The 21,772-nt window shown below is 30.0% G+C and overlaps 6 protein-coding genes across 7 annotated transcripts; 4 read left to right on the top strand and 2 right to left on the bottom strand.

Moving 5' to 3' along the window:
• The first annotated feature begins 82 nt into the window (after nucleotides 1-82).
• Nucleotides 83-926, top strand: LOC122848495. Its single transcript, XM_044146591.1, has 3 exons — nucleotides 83-195; nucleotides 286-520; nucleotides 580-926. The coding sequence occupies exons 2-3, from the start codon at nucleotides 364-366 to the stop codon at nucleotides 837-839; spliced, it is 417 nt and encodes a 138-aa protein (XP_044002526.1). The 5' UTR covers nucleotides 83-195; nucleotides 286-363; the 3' UTR covers nucleotides 840-926.
• Nucleotides 927-1,032: 106 nt separating this feature from the next.
• On the bottom strand, nucleotides 1,033-2,157 carry LOC122848489 (39S ribosomal protein L32, mitochondrial). Its single transcript, XM_044146578.1, has 3 exons — nucleotides 1,962-2,157; nucleotides 1,561-1,818; nucleotides 1,033-1,482 (listed from the first exon to the last, which is right to left on the bottom strand). The coding sequence occupies exons 1-3, from the start codon at nucleotides 2,035-2,037 to the stop codon at nucleotides 1,220-1,222; spliced, it is 597 nt and encodes a 198-aa protein (XP_044002513.1). The 5' UTR covers nucleotides 2,038-2,157; the 3' UTR covers nucleotides 1,033-1,219.
• A 333-nt stretch (nucleotides 2,158-2,490) lies between these two features.
• On the top strand, nucleotides 2,491-9,371 carry LOC122848462 (deoxycytidylate deaminase). 2 transcript variants are annotated; one of them, XM_044146553.1, is made up of 4 exons: nucleotides 2,491-2,799; nucleotides 2,904-3,136; nucleotides 3,224-3,437; nucleotides 9,230-9,371. In XM_044146553.1, exons 1-4 carry the CDS (start codon nucleotides 2,741-2,743, stop codon nucleotides 9,249-9,251), a joined length of 528 nt encoding a protein of 175 aa, XP_044002488.1. In that variant the 5' UTR covers nucleotides 2,491-2,740; the 3' UTR covers nucleotides 9,252-9,371. The 2 variants fall into 2 exon arrangements, with proteins under 2 accessions (XP_044002488.1, XP_044002482.1); XM_044146547.1 differs by lacking the exon at nucleotides 9,230-9,371 and adding an exon at nucleotides 3,652-8,874 and having other exon boundaries at nucleotides 2,492-2,799.
• A 3,727-nt stretch (nucleotides 9,372-13,098) lies between these two features.
• On the top strand, nucleotides 13,099-17,514 carry LOC122848442 (serine/threonine-protein phosphatase 6 regulatory ankyrin repeat subunit B-like). The gene is made up of 4 exons (XM_044146525.1): nucleotides 13,099-14,044; nucleotides 14,206-14,330; nucleotides 14,397-17,290; nucleotides 17,388-17,514. The coding sequence occupies exons 1-4, from the start codon at nucleotides 14,018-14,020 to the stop codon at nucleotides 17,498-17,500; spliced, it is 3,159 nt and encodes a 1,052-aa protein (XP_044002460.1). The 5' UTR covers nucleotides 13,099-14,017; the 3' UTR covers nucleotides 17,501-17,514.
• Nucleotides 17,515-18,112: 598 nt separating this feature from the next.
• LOC122848451 (queuine tRNA-ribosyltransferase catalytic subunit) lies at nucleotides 18,113-19,644 on the top strand. Its single transcript, XM_044146536.1, has 4 exons — nucleotides 18,113-18,331; nucleotides 18,427-18,516; nucleotides 18,581-19,201; nucleotides 19,294-19,644. The coding sequence occupies exons 1-4, from the start codon at nucleotides 18,113-18,115 to the stop codon at nucleotides 19,642-19,644; spliced, it is 1,281 nt and encodes a 426-aa protein (XP_044002471.1).
• A 73-nt stretch (nucleotides 19,645-19,717) lies between these two features.
• Nucleotides 19,718-20,964, bottom strand: LOC122848481 (coiled-coil domain-containing protein 25). Its single transcript, XM_044146566.1, has 4 exons — nucleotides 20,709-20,964; nucleotides 20,509-20,556; nucleotides 20,330-20,421; nucleotides 19,718-20,241 (listed from the first exon to the last, which is right to left on the bottom strand). Exons 1-4 carry the CDS (start codon nucleotides 20,731-20,733, stop codon nucleotides 19,780-19,782), a joined length of 627 nt encoding a protein of 208 aa, XP_044002501.1. The 5' UTR covers nucleotides 20,734-20,964; the 3' UTR covers nucleotides 19,718-19,779.
• Between the last annotated feature and the right edge of the window lie 808 nt (nucleotides 20,965-21,772).

The following is a 21,772-nucleotide window of genomic DNA, read 5'->3' as shown; positions in this document are numbered from 1 at the left end:
TATACATATTTACACGTATAATCACACACGTCCACACACGTCAGTCGTCACACACTTTACATTATCAAGCCGCCAAAACCAGCCAAAACAAGCAGCGCTACAGTGTTGAAACTTGACATTTGACAACAAATAGTTATTTGTAAATAAATATATATTGTTGTTATTATTATTTATTGATGTCATGTTATTATTATCGTTAGTATGATAAAATAAATATTATTACAATAAATATTATTAAATAATTATTGAATATTAAAATGTTTCATTTTTCATTCATTTCAATAGTCAACAACAAAAAAAGACATTGATATTTTAATAATAAATATTATCAAATGTTAAGTGTTTGAGTAATATAATTGAAAAATGAAGCCAATTAAAATTTATGTAGATGACACCAATGCAGATTCATTGCAACAATTGAAACAACACGAAACGGCACTTGAAGAAACAAAAAATGCTCTACTTATTGAGCAATTAAGATTAAAAAAAATACTTCAAAATTTACAATTAACACAAACAGGTAAAAATGAAAAATTATTATTCAAGATTTTTCTATTTAATTATATTATTCTGTTACAGTGAACAAAGAGGTTTGCCAAACTGGTACACAGTTTAATTCTAATGAAAGTTATAAAGAAAATGGTGCAACTCAAACAAGTCTAAATCCACAAGCAATGAGCTTGGAAAAAGACATTGCTCAAGTGTCTTCTGATCAAGAACAAATATGTCCAATGTGTGGATTATTTTTTAGCAAGTCTGTTGAATTTAAAATGTTTCATGAACATGTATTGACACATTTTACATCAGAATCAGTTTCAAGTTTTGAGCTAGTACCATAATAAGCCTAAACTTTTTATTTTTCTGTTGATTAAATTACTATTGAAGTTTTATCATTTTAGAAATAATAATTATGTTAAAAAATTTAAGATATACAATTCATTAATATTTTATATTTATATTTTTCACATACTAATGTAAGATTTATCAATAACAAACGTGACAATGATGATAAAGATTGAAGCTATTTGCACCATTTCAGCTGGTTAGAACGTAGTTTTTCACAGAATTTTAGTGATTTAACAAAGTAAAAACAAAATTAAACTGTATAAAAAATACGAAGAACCTAGATCTTTAAAAACCTGGCTAAAATTAGCTGAAAAGATGTAAACAGCTTCGTTCTATTCTAAATGTATTGTACAAAATAGTTTTTGAATTTTTTTTATGCTAATTCACCAGGTTTGACATCTTTGGTTTCAGCTGGTTCTTGAGTAGTTGGTTGAAGAAGATTATTATGAAACCAAGCAGGTCGTTTTTTTGGCATTTCAATAATTCTTTGACCTTGCCAATACTCTGATGTTTTATCTGGATTTTCATCTTCGTACATAACTACTACTTCATTTTCAACTGGAGTCAATTGAAGCTTATTGACAATTGCTTCTTGCATTTCTGTAGTTTCTGCTTTAACACGTTTATAACATTTGCCTAGGAAAAAAAAAAAAATTATAGTTGTCGGATATTATATAAATTAAAATTTTGTTTTCTTTTTTAAATAAAACTTACTGCAAAGGTGACCAGCCTCATAATCATGACCACAATTTGGACAAACTATCAAGTTAGTTTTTGGTACAAGAAGTTTCCAATGTTTTTCAGGAAAACCAAATTTTCTACTCCATCTTTTTTCTAGTGGACGTCGGCTTTTTGGAGCAGCCCAAAGTATTCCATCTTTCCAAAGTTCTTCAATACGCTCAGTTACATTTGACGGCTTAGTTTCACGAAGACTTGAACGATTACCACTTAATCCCAGAAGACTAAGTGCGGCTGAAATTTTAAAATCATTGAGTATCTAAATAATATTCTAAGTTGTTTTTATAATAAAATCTACAAAGCAAAGATTATCATCATGTAAAACATCCAGATGTTATTAGATACAATGAAAAAGTAGTAAATAAATCATGACTTACGTGGAGGAGTGCCATATATTCCCAATAATACATGATCAATTATGTTATTCAATCGGTTAATCAACTTCCAAGCCATAATTTGTGAGTTTTATTTTCTAAGGTTTTAAGTTTTTTAAACGAGATTTTTATTTTTGAGGTTAATGACTTAATAAAAAATTCATAATCCCGGTAAGGTTCGTTTATATTTCAATATTTCGTTTTGCAATTTGCACTGTCCAGGGATGGGCATGTATAAAACATATCGTTTTAAACATCTTTAGTTTTATCCATTTGTATAAAACATCTTCTTCTTCTGAAAATTAGCAAAGGAATTGATGTAAAATACTACAAGCAGTAGCTAAGGAATTATACAGCAGTCCAATTCACAGGGCAATTGGCAAATTTTTTACAATTTAGGGCTTTTTTTTGCCGGTAATGGCGCTTGTCAAATTTTTTTTATATAGATTTCACATACAAAAGCTCTACAAGCGCCACCAGTAGAGGAAAAAAGCTCTAAATTGTAATGCCCTGTGAATTGGACTGCAGCTACATCTTTTCCATAAATAGCTACTGCTTGGTAGCCATTCTTGACATAATTATCCAATATTCTATAGGGAAATAGCGGCAATAGTCATTACTCATTAGTCAATAACAGTCAATAATCAATATAGTGAAATGTGAATGATAGTAAATGTAAATCAACCTTTAATTCCCAACATGCAACAGCAACAAGTTTACAGCTGTTTAACATTTTTTTTGTTGACATTGACTCCACGAGATTGCACGAGATCTCTTCAAAAATGAATAGTGAAAAGACATTTCAACAAAAATATAGTGAAAGCTCACCTGAAATGTGCCGGTATAATTTAATCATTACATAGAAATAAAATTTTAATTACCTAAAAAATAATATATATGACAAATGATTATTATTATTTAACATTGTTGACTTTGATTTTCCAGTAACCCTACTCAAAAAAGAAAAAATTATTTGGATTGGGATGAATATTTTATGGCACTAGTTTTTTTATCTGCTCAGAGAAGCAAAGATCCTTGCACTCAAGTTGGAGCTTGTATTGTTGATAATGAAAAAAGAATTGTTGCTGTTGGTTATAATGGAATGCCAAGAGGCTGTGATGACGATGTTTTTCCTTGGGGAAAAAGCGGGACGAAACTCGAAAATAAACACTTGTATGGTATGCAAATCTTAAAAAATAGTTTAACATCTAGCTTTAGGCTTATCCTTTACTTTGAATTAAATTTGTTTTAAACGTCTTTTGCAGTTTGTCATGCTGAGGTAAATGCAATATTAAATAAAAATTCTCACGACGTGAAAAATTGTACCTTATATGTTGGACTTTTCCCGTGCAATGAGTGTGCTAAAATGATTATTCAATCAGGTATTAAAACTGTCATTTACATGTCTGATAAACATGCACATAAAATTTCAACTATAGCAGCCAAAAGAATGTTTGAAGCAGCAAATATCGAAATCCGGTAAGTTTTTTTTTCTTTCTCGAGTATTTAGCAAAATTGTAAAACATTTGACAATGTTAAAATATTGGTAGCTCTTTTTATTTTTGAACAACGCTTATTTTCATGTTTATTTGATCAAGCACTTCAACTATTTAATAAGTTTTTTGCTCTTGGAAATTTTCTATACGTGTTTTAGCAATTTCATTTCAATTATGGTGTTTTTTATTCGTTTTAGTCAATATATCCCTAAAAAAAAGGAAATAACAATTAACTTTGATGATATCAATTGGAATAATCAAAATCAAATGCCAGCAACTCCTTCGAAAGATGATTTGTGTTCAAATCCTAGTGAGCAACCGCGTCTACGACCTTCCTAGGTAAACTGAACTTTATTTTGAGTTTTTTCTCAGGTATTTTTCATATAAGACAATAAATATGACGCTGTCAACAACAATCTTTTATACTTGTATATATTTTTTATATTGATATTAAATTATTGAGGTACATTCTTAGCTAGATTTTGTGGGCGTGTCCTAAATAAAATCTTATACTTTTCACATTACAGATTTTGTTGTTAACCATTTATTGTTTCCATTATTGATCAATATTATGCAATATATTCAAATAAAAACCAATTATATATTGATAAAAAAAATTATTCTACAATATTTATTCATTTCAATATTGTGCACAAAATTTTTTTTTGTTAGTGTGCATCACTGATTTGCATTCATTATCAAGTTTATTATTTATATCAAATTAATATTAATATTCACTACTCATCTCAATTTTATATAGTTAATAAAAACATTTTTAATAATATTTTTATCATTACTTGCATTATGATGCTTCACTATTTTGTAATCAATTTTTTTTTATGAAACTTTAAATTTTCCCGCTCTTACAATATTTCCCAGTTATGGCTCCTCATTAGAAAATCAGTAAAAGTTTTTACTACATATTTTCAATTATTACTCAAAAATTAGTACTATAATCCCATGTGAACCAGATACCAAAAAATTCATTATCATTTTTTCTATTATCTATCAGTTTTTCAATAAAATTTTATATTTAGAAATGTCATTTAGTTATGATCAAAGAAATCTCGTACATCCCCTCCCATAAGAGCCCACGTTTAACTTCTCTAAAAGTAGCCAACTTTAATTAATTATTATACAAAAAAAAAAGTCTATAACATAATATATTATTTCACGAAAAGATTCATCAGTATTTCAATTAAATACTGTATAAATTTAGAGAAATTCTGATATTTGGAAGGTAGCTAAGAACTAACCTAGGTACGTTCCAAAAATCACTCGAAAGCCCGGAAGTGCAAGATTGTGATCATAGAAAATTTTTGATATTTTGTTGTGGTAGACATGATTTTTTTCATGAATTTTACAGGCACTTATCTGCACTTATCAATAAAATATTGTTCAATTATAGAAATACTTTTTACAACTATAATGAGTAACAAAAACAAATGGCATATGCAATATGACTGTTTTTGAAGTTTACAATATTTACCGTAACCTCTAGTAACTTTTCAGTTTATTTTATCTCTATATTTTTCTGTCTACTGCGCCGCTTCCGGGCTTCCGAATGATTTTTGGAACGTACTCCCTATTAGGTGCTTCCTTTCAGTAGGTGCTTTCTTTTGCGTGTTTATTTTTTTTCCTATTTATTTTTGAGCATGCGTAGTTAAATGCGCACTTAGCAAAAACTCAGTTTGCAACAGCGTAGTACATGAGGAAAACCACCGAAAGAGAGCACCTACTTATCAGGTGCGTTCTTTCGTCATTTTATTTTTGGCGCATCATGACCGTGCATTTGCGCAAAAGCTGAAAAAGCACGTGATTTTTTAAGTGCTTGTAAGTAGGTGCTTTCTTTTGTGTATTTATTTTTTTTCCTATTTATTGTCGCGCAGGCGCAGTTGAATGTGCAGTCAGCAAAAAGTCACTTTGCAACAGCGTAGGACATGAAGGGCTGGATTAGCCATATTTTAATTCTTATTTTTTAAGAATTATTTGTTCGACGCCACTGTTTCGAGTTGGTTTTTGAAACGTCCGGTTTCCGAGTGATTTTTGAAACGTCCCCTATTGAATACAACCAACTTTTTTTTTTTTTTGCGGTGTTTCACGATTTACACATTTTTTTTAACTATTGAATAAATGTTTAAAAAAATAAAAAGTTGATCAATTATATTTCAGGGATTAATAATATTAGGTTATTATACAATAATTTTTTCAAAAAATTATTGTTTTATCAAAAAATAAAAAATTCATCTTTTTAAGGTTGGCAATGGCTCTCGGACCAATGTATTAAACATAGGCTTTATCCCCTCTCCTATACCCCAAAATTTGGCCGAGGTAATCCCTTAATTGATCTTTCTATTTGTTGATGATTAATTTAGTAGTTAAGGTTGTTTGTAAAAGACATCGTCGAACCAATATTTGTAGTTTGAGGGGCCTGTATATCGTAACGCTATATCTCATGCCCGGGTACCCAAAATTTTGTTGCGCTTCTGTCTCGAAAACCGGCTTTTAAGTGTGTCCGTGCATATACAGACAGACACTAACACTACTGCTAGCAAGCAAGTACAGTACACAGCTACATTATATGCTTGTGTGTGTCACGTCTGTGCGCATCACTTGCCGCGAGAAAGCAAATATTTTTTTTTTTTAAACTTGAATAACTTTTAAAATTCGTGGCAAACATAACTTATATTTTCAAATTATATTCGTTTTTTTCTTATCTACAATTTGATAGAAAAAAAAAAGTTTTCGAGTAGACAACGAATCTACTATATGCTGTTTAAGAAAAAAAAAATTATTTCGCACTATTCTCGTGTATAAAAGTTGTCAACTTTGACATTCATTATCTATAAAAAGCCGAGGCAAAAAAAATTGAAATAAATTGTCAAGATAGATAATTATTTCATTTAAAAAATAAGCCTAATTAAAAAAAAATCGAGTAGAAACTCAAATATTTACAAACAACCTTAATGCAATGAATTTTGTTCTTTTTCAATACACAATTTCATCGATTTCGTAAAAAATTTAAAAAAAAAAAAAATGCATTAAATTAATTATGAACAAAATTAGACAATTGTGTACATTTGACCGTTGATTGTGCTATGTATTTTTATTTCTTATTTTCTCAGCATTTATTGATATCAGTTGATATAGATAATATGGATGTAAAAAAAAAAAACACTAAAAAAACGCGCGTGGAATAACGTGATCCCACCTAAGAAGTCTACGTTACCAACATGGTCTCAAGTTGTATTCAAAAGTTTCAAATTATTTCAAATTGTAAATAAAAAATTTTGAAATGTTAAAAATAATTACGAACAAAGAAATTGTTCTGTAACTTATAGTCAGCTATAAAAAGTGAAACCAAATGTATTATCAAACTACATCAAATAACTTTACTGCGAAACTATTTGTTCAATTCCATCTTCTTGTATTTATTTCAATTTATTTTTCATTTTTAATTAATATACTGAATGGTTAATCGAATACATGAAAATATTTATTATTCTTGAAGTATAATATTTCTTTTTTATTTTCGACAAATCTTTAGAAATATTCGTGTCTGTTTGGGTAAATAAATTAATCAATTTATTTTTGTAAATGATTATTTATCGAAAAAATATATCGTCAATAAAATGAATGTCTTCTCATTATTAAAAAAATATATTGTTAACAAGATAATAAATTATTGTTATGTACAAGAATTTACCTTAGTCGCAAGTTTGTAAGTATCAACAATAAATGACACGTTTATCAAAAAAAAATATAAAATGATTTTTAAAGCCACGGAATAAAAAATACTCCAATTCCAACAAACCAAGTTGCTCCTGAAATTGATTTACATGATCTTGTTAGATTTCTAATTTTATACTATATAAAAAAGTTACGAAATATCTAACCATGTGATATTTTTTAAGCCATTCGAATATTATCAAGCCTGTAATTACAAATGTACGATTAAAGATAAAAATAATTGTTTCATACATAAAATTATTTGAGAAAGTATATTTATTTTTAAACTTTGTTTTACAAAAATATTAACATTGACATTTGAATTTTTATGATTTCAAGTAATATATAGAAAACAAGTAATAATAATAATATTCTATTAAAAAATATAACAATTATAAAAAAGGATACGCGAGAATAAAATCGACATATAATATATATTTTTGTAATTAACTTAATTATTTTTAATAAATTAAAATTGTGCGTTTTTAAGAATAAATTATAGAAAAATATTACCCGTAAATCGAAGAGGAATGTATAAGATAAATTTATTTATAAATATTCAACAACCAACCATTGAGATTTAGTTATTGACTGAGAAGCTTCCACTATTACTGGATTAGATATTTTGATGTGTAAAATGACACCATTTGTACGATTTTTAGTTACCTGATCAGCATCAGTAATCAATTCAATTGTAATTTTATCTATACGGCAGACATCAATGACTTCAAGATTTGGATTATTTTTTATAAATTGAATAATACCAGCATTAGTAAGTTTCTTGCAACCATCACAATGCAATTCTTTTAATCCTTTTAATTTGATAATGAAGCTGTCCGTGATTATATCAAGAAAGCTAACGTTTAGTTTTTGTAAATTTTCCAAGTTTGTTAAAGCAACGAGAGCTGGTTCAGTAACAGCTTTGCAACCTTGGATTTCTAAAATGTTTAGGTATTTACAATTATTGGCAATAGCAATAATTGTACTATCTTCGAGATTTTTTGCCACACACAATTTTAGATGCTCAAGATATTGCAATTTCGATATCTCATCAAGAATAGATGGAGAAGAAAGTGGGTCCCCATCAATAGATGGTACGATAGTGCAATAAGGAATTTCTAAACGTTTAAGTTTTTTACAATTGTTTGCAATTGAAATGATTGATTCCTCACTAAGTTTAATGTAAACAAGCAATATGAGACATTCAAGATTTTCCAACTCTGTTAATTTTTTTAAAGCAGTTTTATTCATAATGCAATCAAGATTATTTATTCTCAAGTATTTCAAATTCTTGCAATATTCAACAATTGTATTTGCCAAGTCAGGCGTTATCTGACAAGAAATACCAAGATATTCTAAGTTTTGGAAGTTTATCCATTTTTCCAAAGGAATTCTAGCTACAGCATAGGAACCATATGAAATATCAAAATGTTTTAGATTTTTGCATGTACAAAAAATAGTATTAAGTACTTTTGTCGAGAGACTATTCAAATACATACTCCCAGTCGGACCCCTTGTTAGGTCAATATATTCCAAATTAACGAGTTTATTAAATAGAGAAAGCTCTTTGTGTGAATCATGTAGTTGGATGTTAAGATGAACAAGTGTTGTTTTTTCCTCTATCTCTTGAAGAATTATGTCGTCTAAACGGAAGCCATGTAAGGTCAGTTTTTGCAGATTTTTAAATTTTACAAAAGTCTGAAAATAATAGAAAGTTGATTTAATAATTGTATTTATTTGATTGATAGTAATGTTTGTCCCTGGTGATAAACAACTATAGTTGGTATTCAATAACAACTTACCATAGAAACTGTCTGTTTTTGGCTCGTCCGAAGTTTAGAAAATAAATGAATTTGATTAATTTCTTTTGGAAGACTATTGATTATTTCAAATAAATTAAATGTTTTATTATCGTTATCATGTTTTACTATTATTTTAATGCTTCTTAGTTTATCCAGCTGTGTGAATGCTTGGACAAAGTGATGAGCATTATTAGTTAATGAATTGTCATCAAATTCACATTCAAGACTTGTTAAATTTTTACAGTGATCACCAACAAATGGCATAATACTTGCTTTGCAAACATCTGAGAGAGACAATTCGTTCAAATAAATACCACACATTAATAATATTTTCTCGACGTATTGTTGTGTCAACAAACGGTTATCATAAGAGCGTCCAATTGATAATTCACATTTGTATTTTTTAATGTCATACCAAGCTAGTTGACATGCCTCTTTCCATTTGGTACAAACTAAAATAAAACGTATCAGATTAAAAACATTAATAATAAAACATTGATATCCTATATTCACAAAAAAAAAAAAAAAAAAAAAAAACTTTATTCTGAAACTAATTTATACCTTTTTCCATGTCTATCCTTCCTGCTATTGGCAGCAGCATAATGATTTTCGCTAATGAGTACCAATCCAGTGAATTAATGACAACTTTTTGATCCTTATCACCATCATCAGAAATTTGCTGGTATTTCCCAATACATATTCTTTTTACACTCATTCTAAGTAAACTCTAAAAATATATATATTAAAACAATAACTATGAATTTAAATGTAATACAACTAAAAGAAAATAGCTCAAAATAACCATAAAAAAAAAATCTATTCCAAAATATAGAACTAAAGGTTGATGATTTACCAGTAAAATCGACATCAATAAAATTATATTTAAAGCCAACTAATATTGAATGTCATAAACATGGTAAAATATAATTGATAAACGTGATTATTTCATAAGTGTAATTGTTATAATTATAAATTTCTATTTACCTCAATTGATCTATTGATTGTTAATGATTATTTAATTAGGTAATCCAATTAATTTTTTTCTCCTTCAATACACAATGTCACAGACTTGGTAACGTATTTTTTTTTAAAATAATTGTATTGATTTAGTGATGAGTTTTCATCCGACAATTCCGTACATTTGACCGTTGATTTACAGTAAGTTCTTTAACATTTTTTTTTTTTGCGCATCATGACTACGCATACGCGCAGTAGCTGAGGAGCGTTCGAAGAATACCTGAAAAACAAGATTGGGTACAAAAATAATCTGTACAATCAGATAGCTGAACTAGATATCTAAATATTGAATTTCAAGTAAATCGGACGAGTAGTTTGCATAAAACTGTTGTCCGAAAATTTTTTGAATCTTTCAGCATTCGTATTCACAGGGTATTACAATTTAGGCCTTTTTCGCCCACTGGTGGCGCTTGTGAAGCTTTTGTATGTGAAATCTATAAAAAAAAAATTTGACAAGCGCCATCAGTGGCAAAAAAAAGCCCTAAATTTTGTCTTAATTTTTAAAAAAATGAATTGACGAATAAAAGGACGTCGGAGTTGACTTGATGAAACTTAGAAAAAATAAGAAACCACAGGGTCTAGAGGTCAAGACGTTTGCCCGGTAAGCAAAAGGACCGGGTTCGAACTTCTTCATTTTTTCTAAGTTTCTGGTTTTTTTCAATTCTTTTCTGAACGGACCCCCGAACTCTTATGCTTAGCCAACAGGTGCTTTCTTTTGTGTATTTATTTTTTTTCACTTTAATGCACATGATCATACAAACTTGAGAAGAGAACAATGGCGTTGGACGAGTAGATCTTGAAAAATATGAAGTAAAACATGGCCCTTCATGTCCTACGCTGTTGCAAATCAACTTTTCGCTGACTGCACATTCAACTGCCCATGCGCGAAAATAAATAGTTGCTTTCTTTCACAAAAATCTTCTACTGCACCCGTATTCACGGGGCAAAATTGTTCTCATTAGGGCTGTTTTTTTCCGCTGATGGCGCTTGAGAAAATTTTTTTATATAGATTTCGCATAGAAAAGCTTCGCAAACGCCACCATCGGAAAAAAACGCCCTAATGAGAACATCCTCTGAATACGGGTGCTGGAGCTCCAGATAAACGCCATCTATTAGATCAGAAAGCGTCATCTGTGAGCAAATGTACAAATGTGATTTTCAAAATAGAAAATGGCTGAGCATTGGCGTCAACTCTGTTATTTATTTGTTATAGTTGTCGGTCGACCAGATAACCGGGAAAACAGAGTTGACGCCAATGCTCAGCCATTTTCTATTTTCAAAATCACATTTGTACATTTGCCCACAGATGACGCTCTTTATTCCAACAGATGGCGTTCATCTGGAGCTCCACTACAAGATTTTTGTGAAAGAAAGCAACTAATAGGAAAAAAATAAATACACAAAAGGTGCTTTCTTTCGTGTATTTATTTTTTTTCACTTCCATGCGCATGTTATGCTAACTTAAAGAGAGAACAGTGGCGTCGAACAAATAGTTCTTGAAAAATAAGAACTAAAACATGACTGAATCAGCCTCTCATGTCTTACGCTGTTGCAAACTGACTTTTTGCTGACTGCGCATTCGATTGCGCATGCGTGAAAATGGATAGAGAGAAAAATAAATACACAAAAGAAAGCACCTAATGCACGGGAGTGTCGCCAGAGATAGCAACATTTGGGCGTATTTTTCTCTCACTCACGCATGCGCACATTGAATCTTGTATAGTCACGTCAAAAAAAACTAGTACCACACGATATAGAAGTTTCATTATTTTTCAGTAGTCTCAACCAGTTTTAGTTGACGCGACTGTACCGACAAGGACAAGAATACACCCAATTCGTTTCTCTCTCGGCGACACTTTTGACGCGAGAGTTTAGCTTCCATTCTTATTTTATTTCAGTGGAGACGACCCATCGAACACACCTAATCTAATTTAGATTATTAGCAATTTGCTGGGCTGAATCACCATCATCTTAAAGATCCGAAAAAATAAGAGTTTTTGAACGGACCCCAGACCTTTCACTACGATGTGCGCGAGCCGTGTAACTTACGATGTAATAAACTGGGTGTAGAGTGAAACCGGCAGAAGAAGAAACCATATGTATATGCGCGAATATGGAAGCACACAAAGGCAATATATCTGTGTAACAGCTTCATTCTCCCACTCATAATTCTTGTACACACAGACATACAATTTGTTTCTGTGTGCATCAATATTCGCGCATGCGCATAACATACCTCGTGAACTTCTGACGGTTTCACTCTATTGGTGCTTTCTTTTGGGTGTTTATTTTTTTTCACTCCAATGCGCATGATCATGCACATGCGTATGTCATGCAAAATTGAGAAGAGAGCAGTGGCGTCGAAACAAATAATTCTTAAAAAATAAGAATTAAGACATGGCTGATCCAGCTCCTTATGTCCTACGCTGTTGCAATCTGACTTTTTGCCGACTGCGCATTTAACTGCGCATGCTCGAAAATAAACAGGAAAAAAAATAAACACCCAAAAGAAAGCACCTTATATTATTTGTAAATTACAATGGGTTTTATACTTAAATACACTCAGCGATGGGCATGTATAAAACATAATATATAAAACATAGTTTTAAACATCCGTAGTTTTATCCATTTGTATAAAACATCTTTCTCTAACGGTAAAACTTGGAACTATCATCAAAAGTAACCAAAATGAATTACAATCCCGGGAGCTTAGGAATTGATGTAAAATATTCAGGACAAGCAGTACCTAAGGAATGAATGGAGCTTAGAACATAATTTTTTTGGCAACATTAATTCCTTAGCTACATCTTTTCCTTAGCTAATGCTTATCCTTGGACATTTTAATTCTTTATAAATGAATTACATGTATTTTATATTTAAAAAATATAAATGTCCAAGGAAAAGCAGTAGCTATGGTAAATATGTAGCTAAGGAATTATTGGAGCTTAAAACATAGTTTTTTTGGTAACATTAACTTCTTAGCTACATTTTTTCTTTAGCCACTGCTTATCCTTGGACATTTTTATTCTTTATTACATGTATTTTATTTGTTAAATAAATAAATGGCTAAGGACAAGCAGTAGCTAAGGAAAAGATGTAGCTAAAAAAAATTATATGATAAAAAAAAAACTTACAAATCACAAATCACAATATAGGCCCATCCCTGTTTACACTAGTCGGAAACTGGCGGAAATTTGACGATAGTGGATACATATAGCACTTTACTTTTCTAGTTTACCGTTTGTCGGTCAGCATTAAGTTAATGCTATTCAGTATTCACGACATTCGTATTTTTGATTTTTATTTTTTGCATAATATTATTAATAAATATTAAACTTTGTATATATTTATACATAACTCAAAGAGAAAGGCCGTTTGATTTTTTTTAGATTTTGCGATGAGTATAATTAGCTTATAATGACGTGTTTTTCCTAAAGTCCTAAACTACATGTCTATATTTATTCTTAGCGGGTTGCTTGCAATTATTGTTTTGTTTGTTTTTTTTTTTTCATTTTAAAGTTCAAGGCTATCTATGCAAATGCCAAAAAGAGTCACGAGGTTGCGGATGAACTTGAAATGAGTTGTACACATTTAAACATCAAAAAAGAAAACAATAACATGATAATTTCACGTCAAAGCTTTGTTTTTTGTTTTCAATGTTGCGAATAAATAAATAAAAATATTAGTGAAAGAAGAGCCAGATAACTTTTAGACAAAAATCTTTTACATAAAATACCGATGCATATTAAGTTATTAAAACGAATTAAATAAAAAAAAATATCTTGAGAAAATAAATCGGTAGTTGGTGATTTAAAGTGGAATCTCCTATATATACATATATGTGTATATGTATATTATTTAGTTGCGAAAAATTCGTCGGTAGCCGCGAATGACAGCTAACAGCTTTTTATTATCATTGAGCTTGTTTAATCATCTTAAACTTTAAAATTATACTGTGATATATATTTCAATTGAGTAATTAATTGCGTACAACGAATGTTGTATAAAATTTATCATGAAAATACGAGAAATTGCCGACGAGGTAATTGTATTTTTTTATATTTTTTTTTACAATTGTTAATAATTATAAATTTCGAGGTTACATCAATGTTGATGTTACAAAACTTAACATTCGAAAAATGATAAATTTTAATATAAAAAAATTAATAAATTTGTTTTTATTTTTTTTTTTTCATCACACAGCCTCCGTTGCTCCAAGCAATATTTCTTGGTGCAATCCAAGAAATACAGATTCTCCTAGAACAAGGAGAAGATATTCATTGGCAAGATGATGAACAACGAACACTTCTTCATGCTGCAGCATTCACGTAAATATTTGATAAATAAATAAACTTAAATTTAATAATTTTTCATAATTTTTGTATTTATTTTAGAGGTGATGCAAATATTGTAGATTGTTTGATACTGGCTGGAGCTGGAGTGAATTCAAAAGATATTAAATGGTTGACACCTTTACACAGAGCTTGTTGTTCAGAAAATGATGCTGTTGTTGAGGTATTATTAAAACATGGAGCACAAATTAATATAATTGATAGACATTGGCGGGCACCTCTGCATATTGCTGCAGCTAATAATGCTGTGCGCTGTGCTAAATTGATTATTCCAAAATTATTAAGTGTTAATTCAAGTGATCGAGGTGGAAGAACATGCTGGCATCATGCAGCATTTAATGGTCATATTGAAATGATTAAATTATTTTTAGAACATCCTGATTGTGCTGTAAATGCACAAGATAAAAAAGATAGAATAGCACTGCATTATGCAGCACATCAAGGTCATCATGAAATTGTTAAAATATTATTAGATCACAATGCTGAAATTGATGTACGTGATGTTGATCTTTATACACCTCTTCATGCTGCAGTTGCAGCTGGTCAAATTAATTGTATTAGAATTTTAATTGAAGCTGGTGCTGATATTGAGGCTAAAAATGTTTATGGAAATACTCCATTACATTTAGCATGTTTAAATGGTCATGTTGATGCAGTTATGGAATTAATTCGTCATGGATCAAATATTGAGGTTGCAAATTATCGAGGACAAACACCACTTCATGTTGCAGCAGCTAGTACACGAGGTGTTGATTGTCATGAGTCATTATTAAATTCAGGTGCTAGAATAAATGTGCAATCTCAGGATGGAAGAACACCTCTTCATATGACAGCGATTCATGGAAGATTTACGAGATCAAAGAGTCTATTGGATGCCGGTGCTTCACCAGATACACGAGATAAAAATGGTAATACTGCACTTCATATTGCAGCATGGTTTGGTCATGAATGTTTAACAATGACATTATTAGAATGTGGTGCTTCTCCAGCAGCAAGAAATGCTGAACAACGTACACCACTACATTTGAGTTGTCTTGCTGGTCATATTGAAGTTTGCAGAAAATTATTACAAGTTGATAGTCGTAAAATTGATTCACGTGATATTGGTGGTAGAACACCATTACATTCAGCTGCATTAAAAGGATCAGTTGATTGTCTTGATCTTTTACTTTCAAGTGGTGCTAATTTTCGTCTTTCTGATAATGATAATCGATTAGCACTTCATTATGCAGCAAGTCAAAATCACTATGCTTGTGTATTTCCACTTATTGGTTATGGTAGTGATCCAAATGCTCAAGATGTCAATGGAGCAACTTGTCTTCATCTTGCTGCAGCTGCATCAAATCCATCTGATAATTTAGATCAATGTGTTCGATATCTTTTGGATCATCGAGCAAATCCTCATTTACGTGATAAACGAGGATTTACAACTATTCATTATGCTGTTGCTGGTGGTAATCAACCAGCACTTGAAGCTCTACTTCATGAATCTGCTTTTGGAAAAACTCAATTATCAGCAATTGTTGGTGGAACAACAAATTCATCAATTCGTCATGACAATCAAGAACTTCCAATTCCATCACTTACTCCTTTACATATTGCAGCCTATCATGGTCATTCAGAGATTTTAAGACTTCTATTACCACTATTTCCTAGCACAAATATATGTGAAGATACTGGTAAAACTCCCTTAGATCTTGCTGCATATCGTGGCCAAGAACAATGTGTTAGTCAATTACTCAAATCTGGAGCTATTGTATCAGTACAAGATAATATTACGAAACGTACACCTCTTCATTGTGCTGCTGCAATGGGACATACTAATTGTCTTAAATTACTTCTTCAAAGTACTGAAGATCCATCAGTTATTGATAAATGTGATGCTAAATATCGTACTCCATTGACACTTGCAGTGGCAAATAGTGTTAAAGATTGTGCCTCCCTATTACTAAAGTACAAAGCAGACTGTAATTTACCAGATATTAATAAACATACACCACTATTTCGTGCTGTTGTAAAAGAACAAGATTTACCCATGGTTGAAATGCTTCTTGAACATGGTGCTAGAGTTTCAGCTCAAGATTTAAATGGTAAAACACCACTTCATTTGGCTGCTGCTTGTGGACGATTAAATGCACTTGCTGCACTTGTTAAAATTGATTCAACAGCTGTAACTCTTAAGGATGATCAAGGATGTACAGTTCTTCATTGGGCTTGCTACAATGAAAATGCAAAATGTGTTGAATTTTTACTTGATCATAATTTAGTTGATACACTTGAAGGTAATCCATTTTCTGCTGTACATTGTGCTGTTCATCAAGGCTCAGCTCAATGTCTTGAGTTATTAATCAATAAATTTGGTGGACAAACAGTAGCAGCACCACGTGATACACCTGGTGGAAGATTGCCACTTCATATTGCTGCTGCTGCTGGATCATTTGAGTGTGCAAGATTAATTTTATCTTCAGTTGGTCCAGATCTTGCAGGACTTGAAGCACAAGATTATGCTGGACGAACACCACTTCTCAGTGCTGCAGTTACTGGTCATATAAATACAATTGAATTGTTAATTGAATGGAAAGCTGACATAAGAGCTGTTGATTCAGCCAATAATTCTGCACTTCATTTAGCTTGTCAGAGACGTCATTCAACTGCTGCCTCACTTCTACTTGATAGAATTGAGGCACTTGGTAACAATAAAGATAATTTAAAAAAATCACAAAATCAAATGAAACTCACTATCAACATGGTAAATAAACAACAAAAAACTCCACTTCATCTTGCTGCAAGAAATGGCCTTGTTGGTGTTACCAGAAGACTTTTACAACTTGGTGCTAGCGTTGTTGCTGTTGACTCTGATGGTTTAACTCCAGCACTTGCATGTGCACCAAATCCAGCAGTTGCCAAATGTCTCGCAACTATTCTCGCAGCACATGGTTATTATTTTTATCATTTTATTATAAATGTATACATTTATATACTTGTTATTATATCAAAATTATTATAAATTTTGTTTTTTTTTTGCATTAATAGGGCAAAGTTGGGAATCTACAAAACAAGCACCATCAATTCAACAAACATCAGAAGTTTATTTAAATGGAAGAATCAATGACTCTCAGCACAGTTCTGATTCTGAATTTTACTGACGTCATCTAATGCGGTCACACGCTGATTTTTTATAACAAATTTTTAAAAGTGATTACAATATTGCTAAGACTTGAAAAGAACTGCTCATTTCTTCGATTATTATTATTATTTCTTTTTATTTATAATTCTATCTTTTAAATTCTGATAATTTTATAAATTTGATAATGATAAGAATGAAACATAAATGAAATTATTGACTTATAATTAATTTTTAATTTTATCGCTTTATCAGTGTGTTCAAACATCACATTTTATAACTACCAGATGATACTTATTACGGCATAAAAATTAGGTACTAATTAATTGTTTTTTTAAATTAAATGCCCTCAGGATTTGATTAATTTGTTTATTAATAAACTAATAATAAAATAAAGTCGAAAAACAAAAAGTTATGTATTTTCAATTGTACATAAACTAAAAAACGAACAAAAAAAATAATGCAATCGTAGCATAATTATCATTGTAAGAATTTTCAAAATAATAAAAAACAAATTAACAAGTGTATATGATATATCGATTTAAAAAAACCACGTGTGTACGGATGTTCTATCTCTCTTCCTCTCTATTTTAACTAAAAAAGAAAAAGAGTATGGCGCCTATGATGAACTATCATGATTGCTTTTAGAAGTCGCATGAGACACGTTGTCATTGATGGCATGGTTTTGATCTCACAAAAAAAGTCAATAGTTACAAAAATGAACAATAATACAAATAAACCATTAATTTACAAAGTTACAAATGAGTGTAAAACAACCAAAGCAAGAGTTGGAGTAATGACATTAGTTCATCATCATGTTGATACACCAGTTTTTATGCCAGTTGGAACACAGGTTTGTTAAAACTCATTGTTATTTTATAGGTTATACGTGTGGCATTGTTTACATATTTTAATTAAAAAAATACATATATTATAAAATTTTTTTAGGGTACATTAAAAGGATTGTTACCTCAACAACTGGAACAATTAGATTGTCAAATAATGTTGAGTAATACATATCATCTGGGAATACGTCCGGTAAATAATATTAATTTTTTTTTAATTATAATTAATCTATTATTAATTTATTAATTAATTTAAGGGACCAGAAATTTTAAAAGAAGCAGGTGGTCTACATAAATTTATGAATTGGAATAGAGCACTATTAACAGACTCTGGAGGATTTCAAATGGTATCTTTAATGAAATTAGCAGAAGTAACTGAAGACGGAGTTAAATTTAGATCACCATTTGATGAAACTTCTGAATGTATGTTGACACCAGAACATTCAATAGAAATACAAAATGCTATTGGTGCTGATATAATGATGCAATTGGATGATGTTATACCAACAACATCAACTGGTCCAAGAGTTGAAGAAGCAATGCATCGAACAACTAGGTGGTTGGATCGTTGCTTAGCTGCTGATAAACGTCCACATGAACAAAGTATATTTCCAATTGTTCAAGGTGCTTTAGATGAAAATTTAAGACGTCAAAGTGCTGAGGAACATATTAAACGTGACGTCAATGGTTTTGCAGTTGGTGGTTTAAGTGGTGGTGAAAGTAAAAATGATTTTTGGCGAATGGTTCATGTGAGTACAGATATTCTTCCAAAAAATAAACCAAGGTATCTCATGGGTGTTGGATTTGCTGTTGATTTAGTTGTATGTGTTGCACTTGGAGTTGACATGTTTGATTGTGTTTTTCCAACAAGAACAGCTGTGAGTATTTTATTCAATTTTTATTTTAAATTTCAGTCAATGAAAGCAACAAGGAAAACAAAAATTAATACACTTAAATTTTATATTTATAGAGATTTGGATGTGCATTAGTTCGAACTGGACAATTGAGTTTACGTCAACAAATTTATAAAAATGATTTAAAACCGATTGATGAAAATTGTGATTGTTCTACATGTAAAACATACACAAGAGCATATATTCATCATATTGTGACTGTTGAAACAGTAGCTTGTCATCTTTTGACTGTTCACAATATTGCATTTCAATTAAAACTTATGAAAGACATTCGTACGAGTATTGTTAACCAATGTTTTCCAAAATTCGTCAAAGATTACATGGACACTTTGTATTCTGATAAAAATTATCCAAAATGGATAATAGATGCACTTAATTCAGTTAATATTAATTTATTAGAAAGTTGATGATAATTTAAAATTAGATTAACTTAAATTTTTAATATCTACAAGTATTAATTTATTTTATCAACTTGATCATCACACAGGCACATTTAATTTTTTTAATATAATTTATTATGAATAAAATTGAAAATAGATTAATCACATAAAATCATCTGAATCATAGCCAGCTTCTGTGTTTGTTGTCATTTTATTTTCAGTAAAAAGTGATGTGTAACTTCTTATTTCTGCTTCATCTTGTCTTTTTTTTTCTTCTATTTTTTCTTTTTCTTTACGTTCACGTATTACTTTTTTTTGATCCTCTCTTTCTTTTCTATCTCTTTCTTCACGTTCACCTCGAAAATTTGGCTCAGCTGATCTTTTTGTTTTGTTTAAACGATTGACAATTGCATTTATTCTTTTACTTATTTTCATTTTTCTTACATCTTTTTCTTTATGAAAACTAACTTGACCAACTTCCATGCCAGGTGTTTTTTTTAAATTTGCCCACATTGTGTAGACAATACCAACGTCATTGACTTTGTTACCTTCAATACTGTTGGCTTTTACAAGTTGTGCAGCATCCTCGAGAACTGAACTTGGTATATCATCGATTGTCTGGCCCTAGAAAAATAATTTTATCAATATTTTATTATTATAATTAGTTGTTAATAAATAAAAATGTAATTCATTTGAATTTGAATGTACTTACTGGTCGAAGTCGAAGATAAACATGGGCAGAAGAAAATTTATCTACGTGAAACCAAACATCTTCTGGCCAGCCCCATTTTATTAAATCCTCATCTAAACAAAATACACAACTGATTGTAATATCTTATCATAATTAACTTTTTGATTTTTAAATAAATTAATTCAAGTAGAAGTACGTACTTTCATGTTTATCAATACCCATAAATAAGGTAACAGGAGGTTGAACAACTGAAAATTATGAATAAAACAACCACAATAATAAATTGAACTCAACATGAGAAAATGATAACAACATAGGACACATGTAAGTGCATGTAAGATAAGTAGATGATACTTATTATTTAAATTTTAAAAATTATAATATTATAATTGTTGTTTACCGTCGCTTTCAAAGAAAAATACCATCTTAATTGATAAATTATAATATATACACGTGGAATGACAGTACTGTTGATGTTTTTCTTTTTTTACTCGTCAATCGTTGTCAATCGTCAAACATTAAAGATCAATAAATTGCAATAAATATGTAAATTGTAAACTTTATTTGAAAAGACTTTGAGGTTAAACCGAGAAGACTAAAAATACAGGGAGATGAACATCTCATTTATTGTCCAGTAGGTAATATTGATGTCATTGTCAATATATATATAATATCTATATGTAACCACTGTTTGAGCATCGACTGGTAACTATAGAGTAGCTTATCTCTCTCTCTCTCTCTTTACCGTTAACCCGCGCAATTCTGTACAATTTTAATTTGAAATTGTGGCCCGGTGACCACTAGCAAAATTGCTATTAATGTTTAGTAGTTTCTATAAAGTAGCTATATTAAACAGCTATTGGAAAAGTGCTCATTTTATTAACAAGTATCTATGAATCTGTTGTTGAGTCTTCTGCTAAGGACACCTGTTAAATTAAAAAATATAACATATTTTAATTTATATCATTAAACTTGGATTAAATTATTTCAAATAGAAACTACTTTTGGCATGTTTTGTGATGGAAAATATTGTGGATTGTTATGTTTACTCATACAAATTTGAATTTTATTTTACAAAATCATAACATTAAGATTTGAATTTTTATCATTCTAAGTTATATACAGTATTACAATATGTTCTTTTAATGATACATCATTATCTAGTGAAAATAACACGTGTAAATAAAAGCATTAAGTATTATTATTTACTTTTTGTAAGTACTCATTAGTGTAATGTTTTTTTACAAATTATAATTATATTTTCTTAAGAATATATATACATCACAGTAAAATATCACGCATAAATTACAGAAAAGAATACGATAATATTTTAATTAATAAAAATCAAAGACCAACCATTGAGATTCAATTGACTGAGTAGCTTTTAAAAGTTTCCAATCACAAGTCCGTATGTGCAAAATAATACCATTTGTACGATTTTTAGTTATCTTATCGGCACAATTA

The sequence above is a fragment of the Aphidius gifuensis genome, linkage group LG1 (genome assembly GCF_014905175.1).
Source record: "Aphidius gifuensis isolate YNYX2018 linkage group LG1, ASM1490517v1, whole genome shotgun sequence".
Lineage (NCBI taxonomy): Eukaryota > Metazoa > Arthropoda > Insecta > Hymenoptera > Braconidae > Aphidius > Aphidius gifuensis.
Note: the sequence above shows the minus strand (reverse complement) of the source record. Positions and strands in the feature narration are given on the sequence as shown.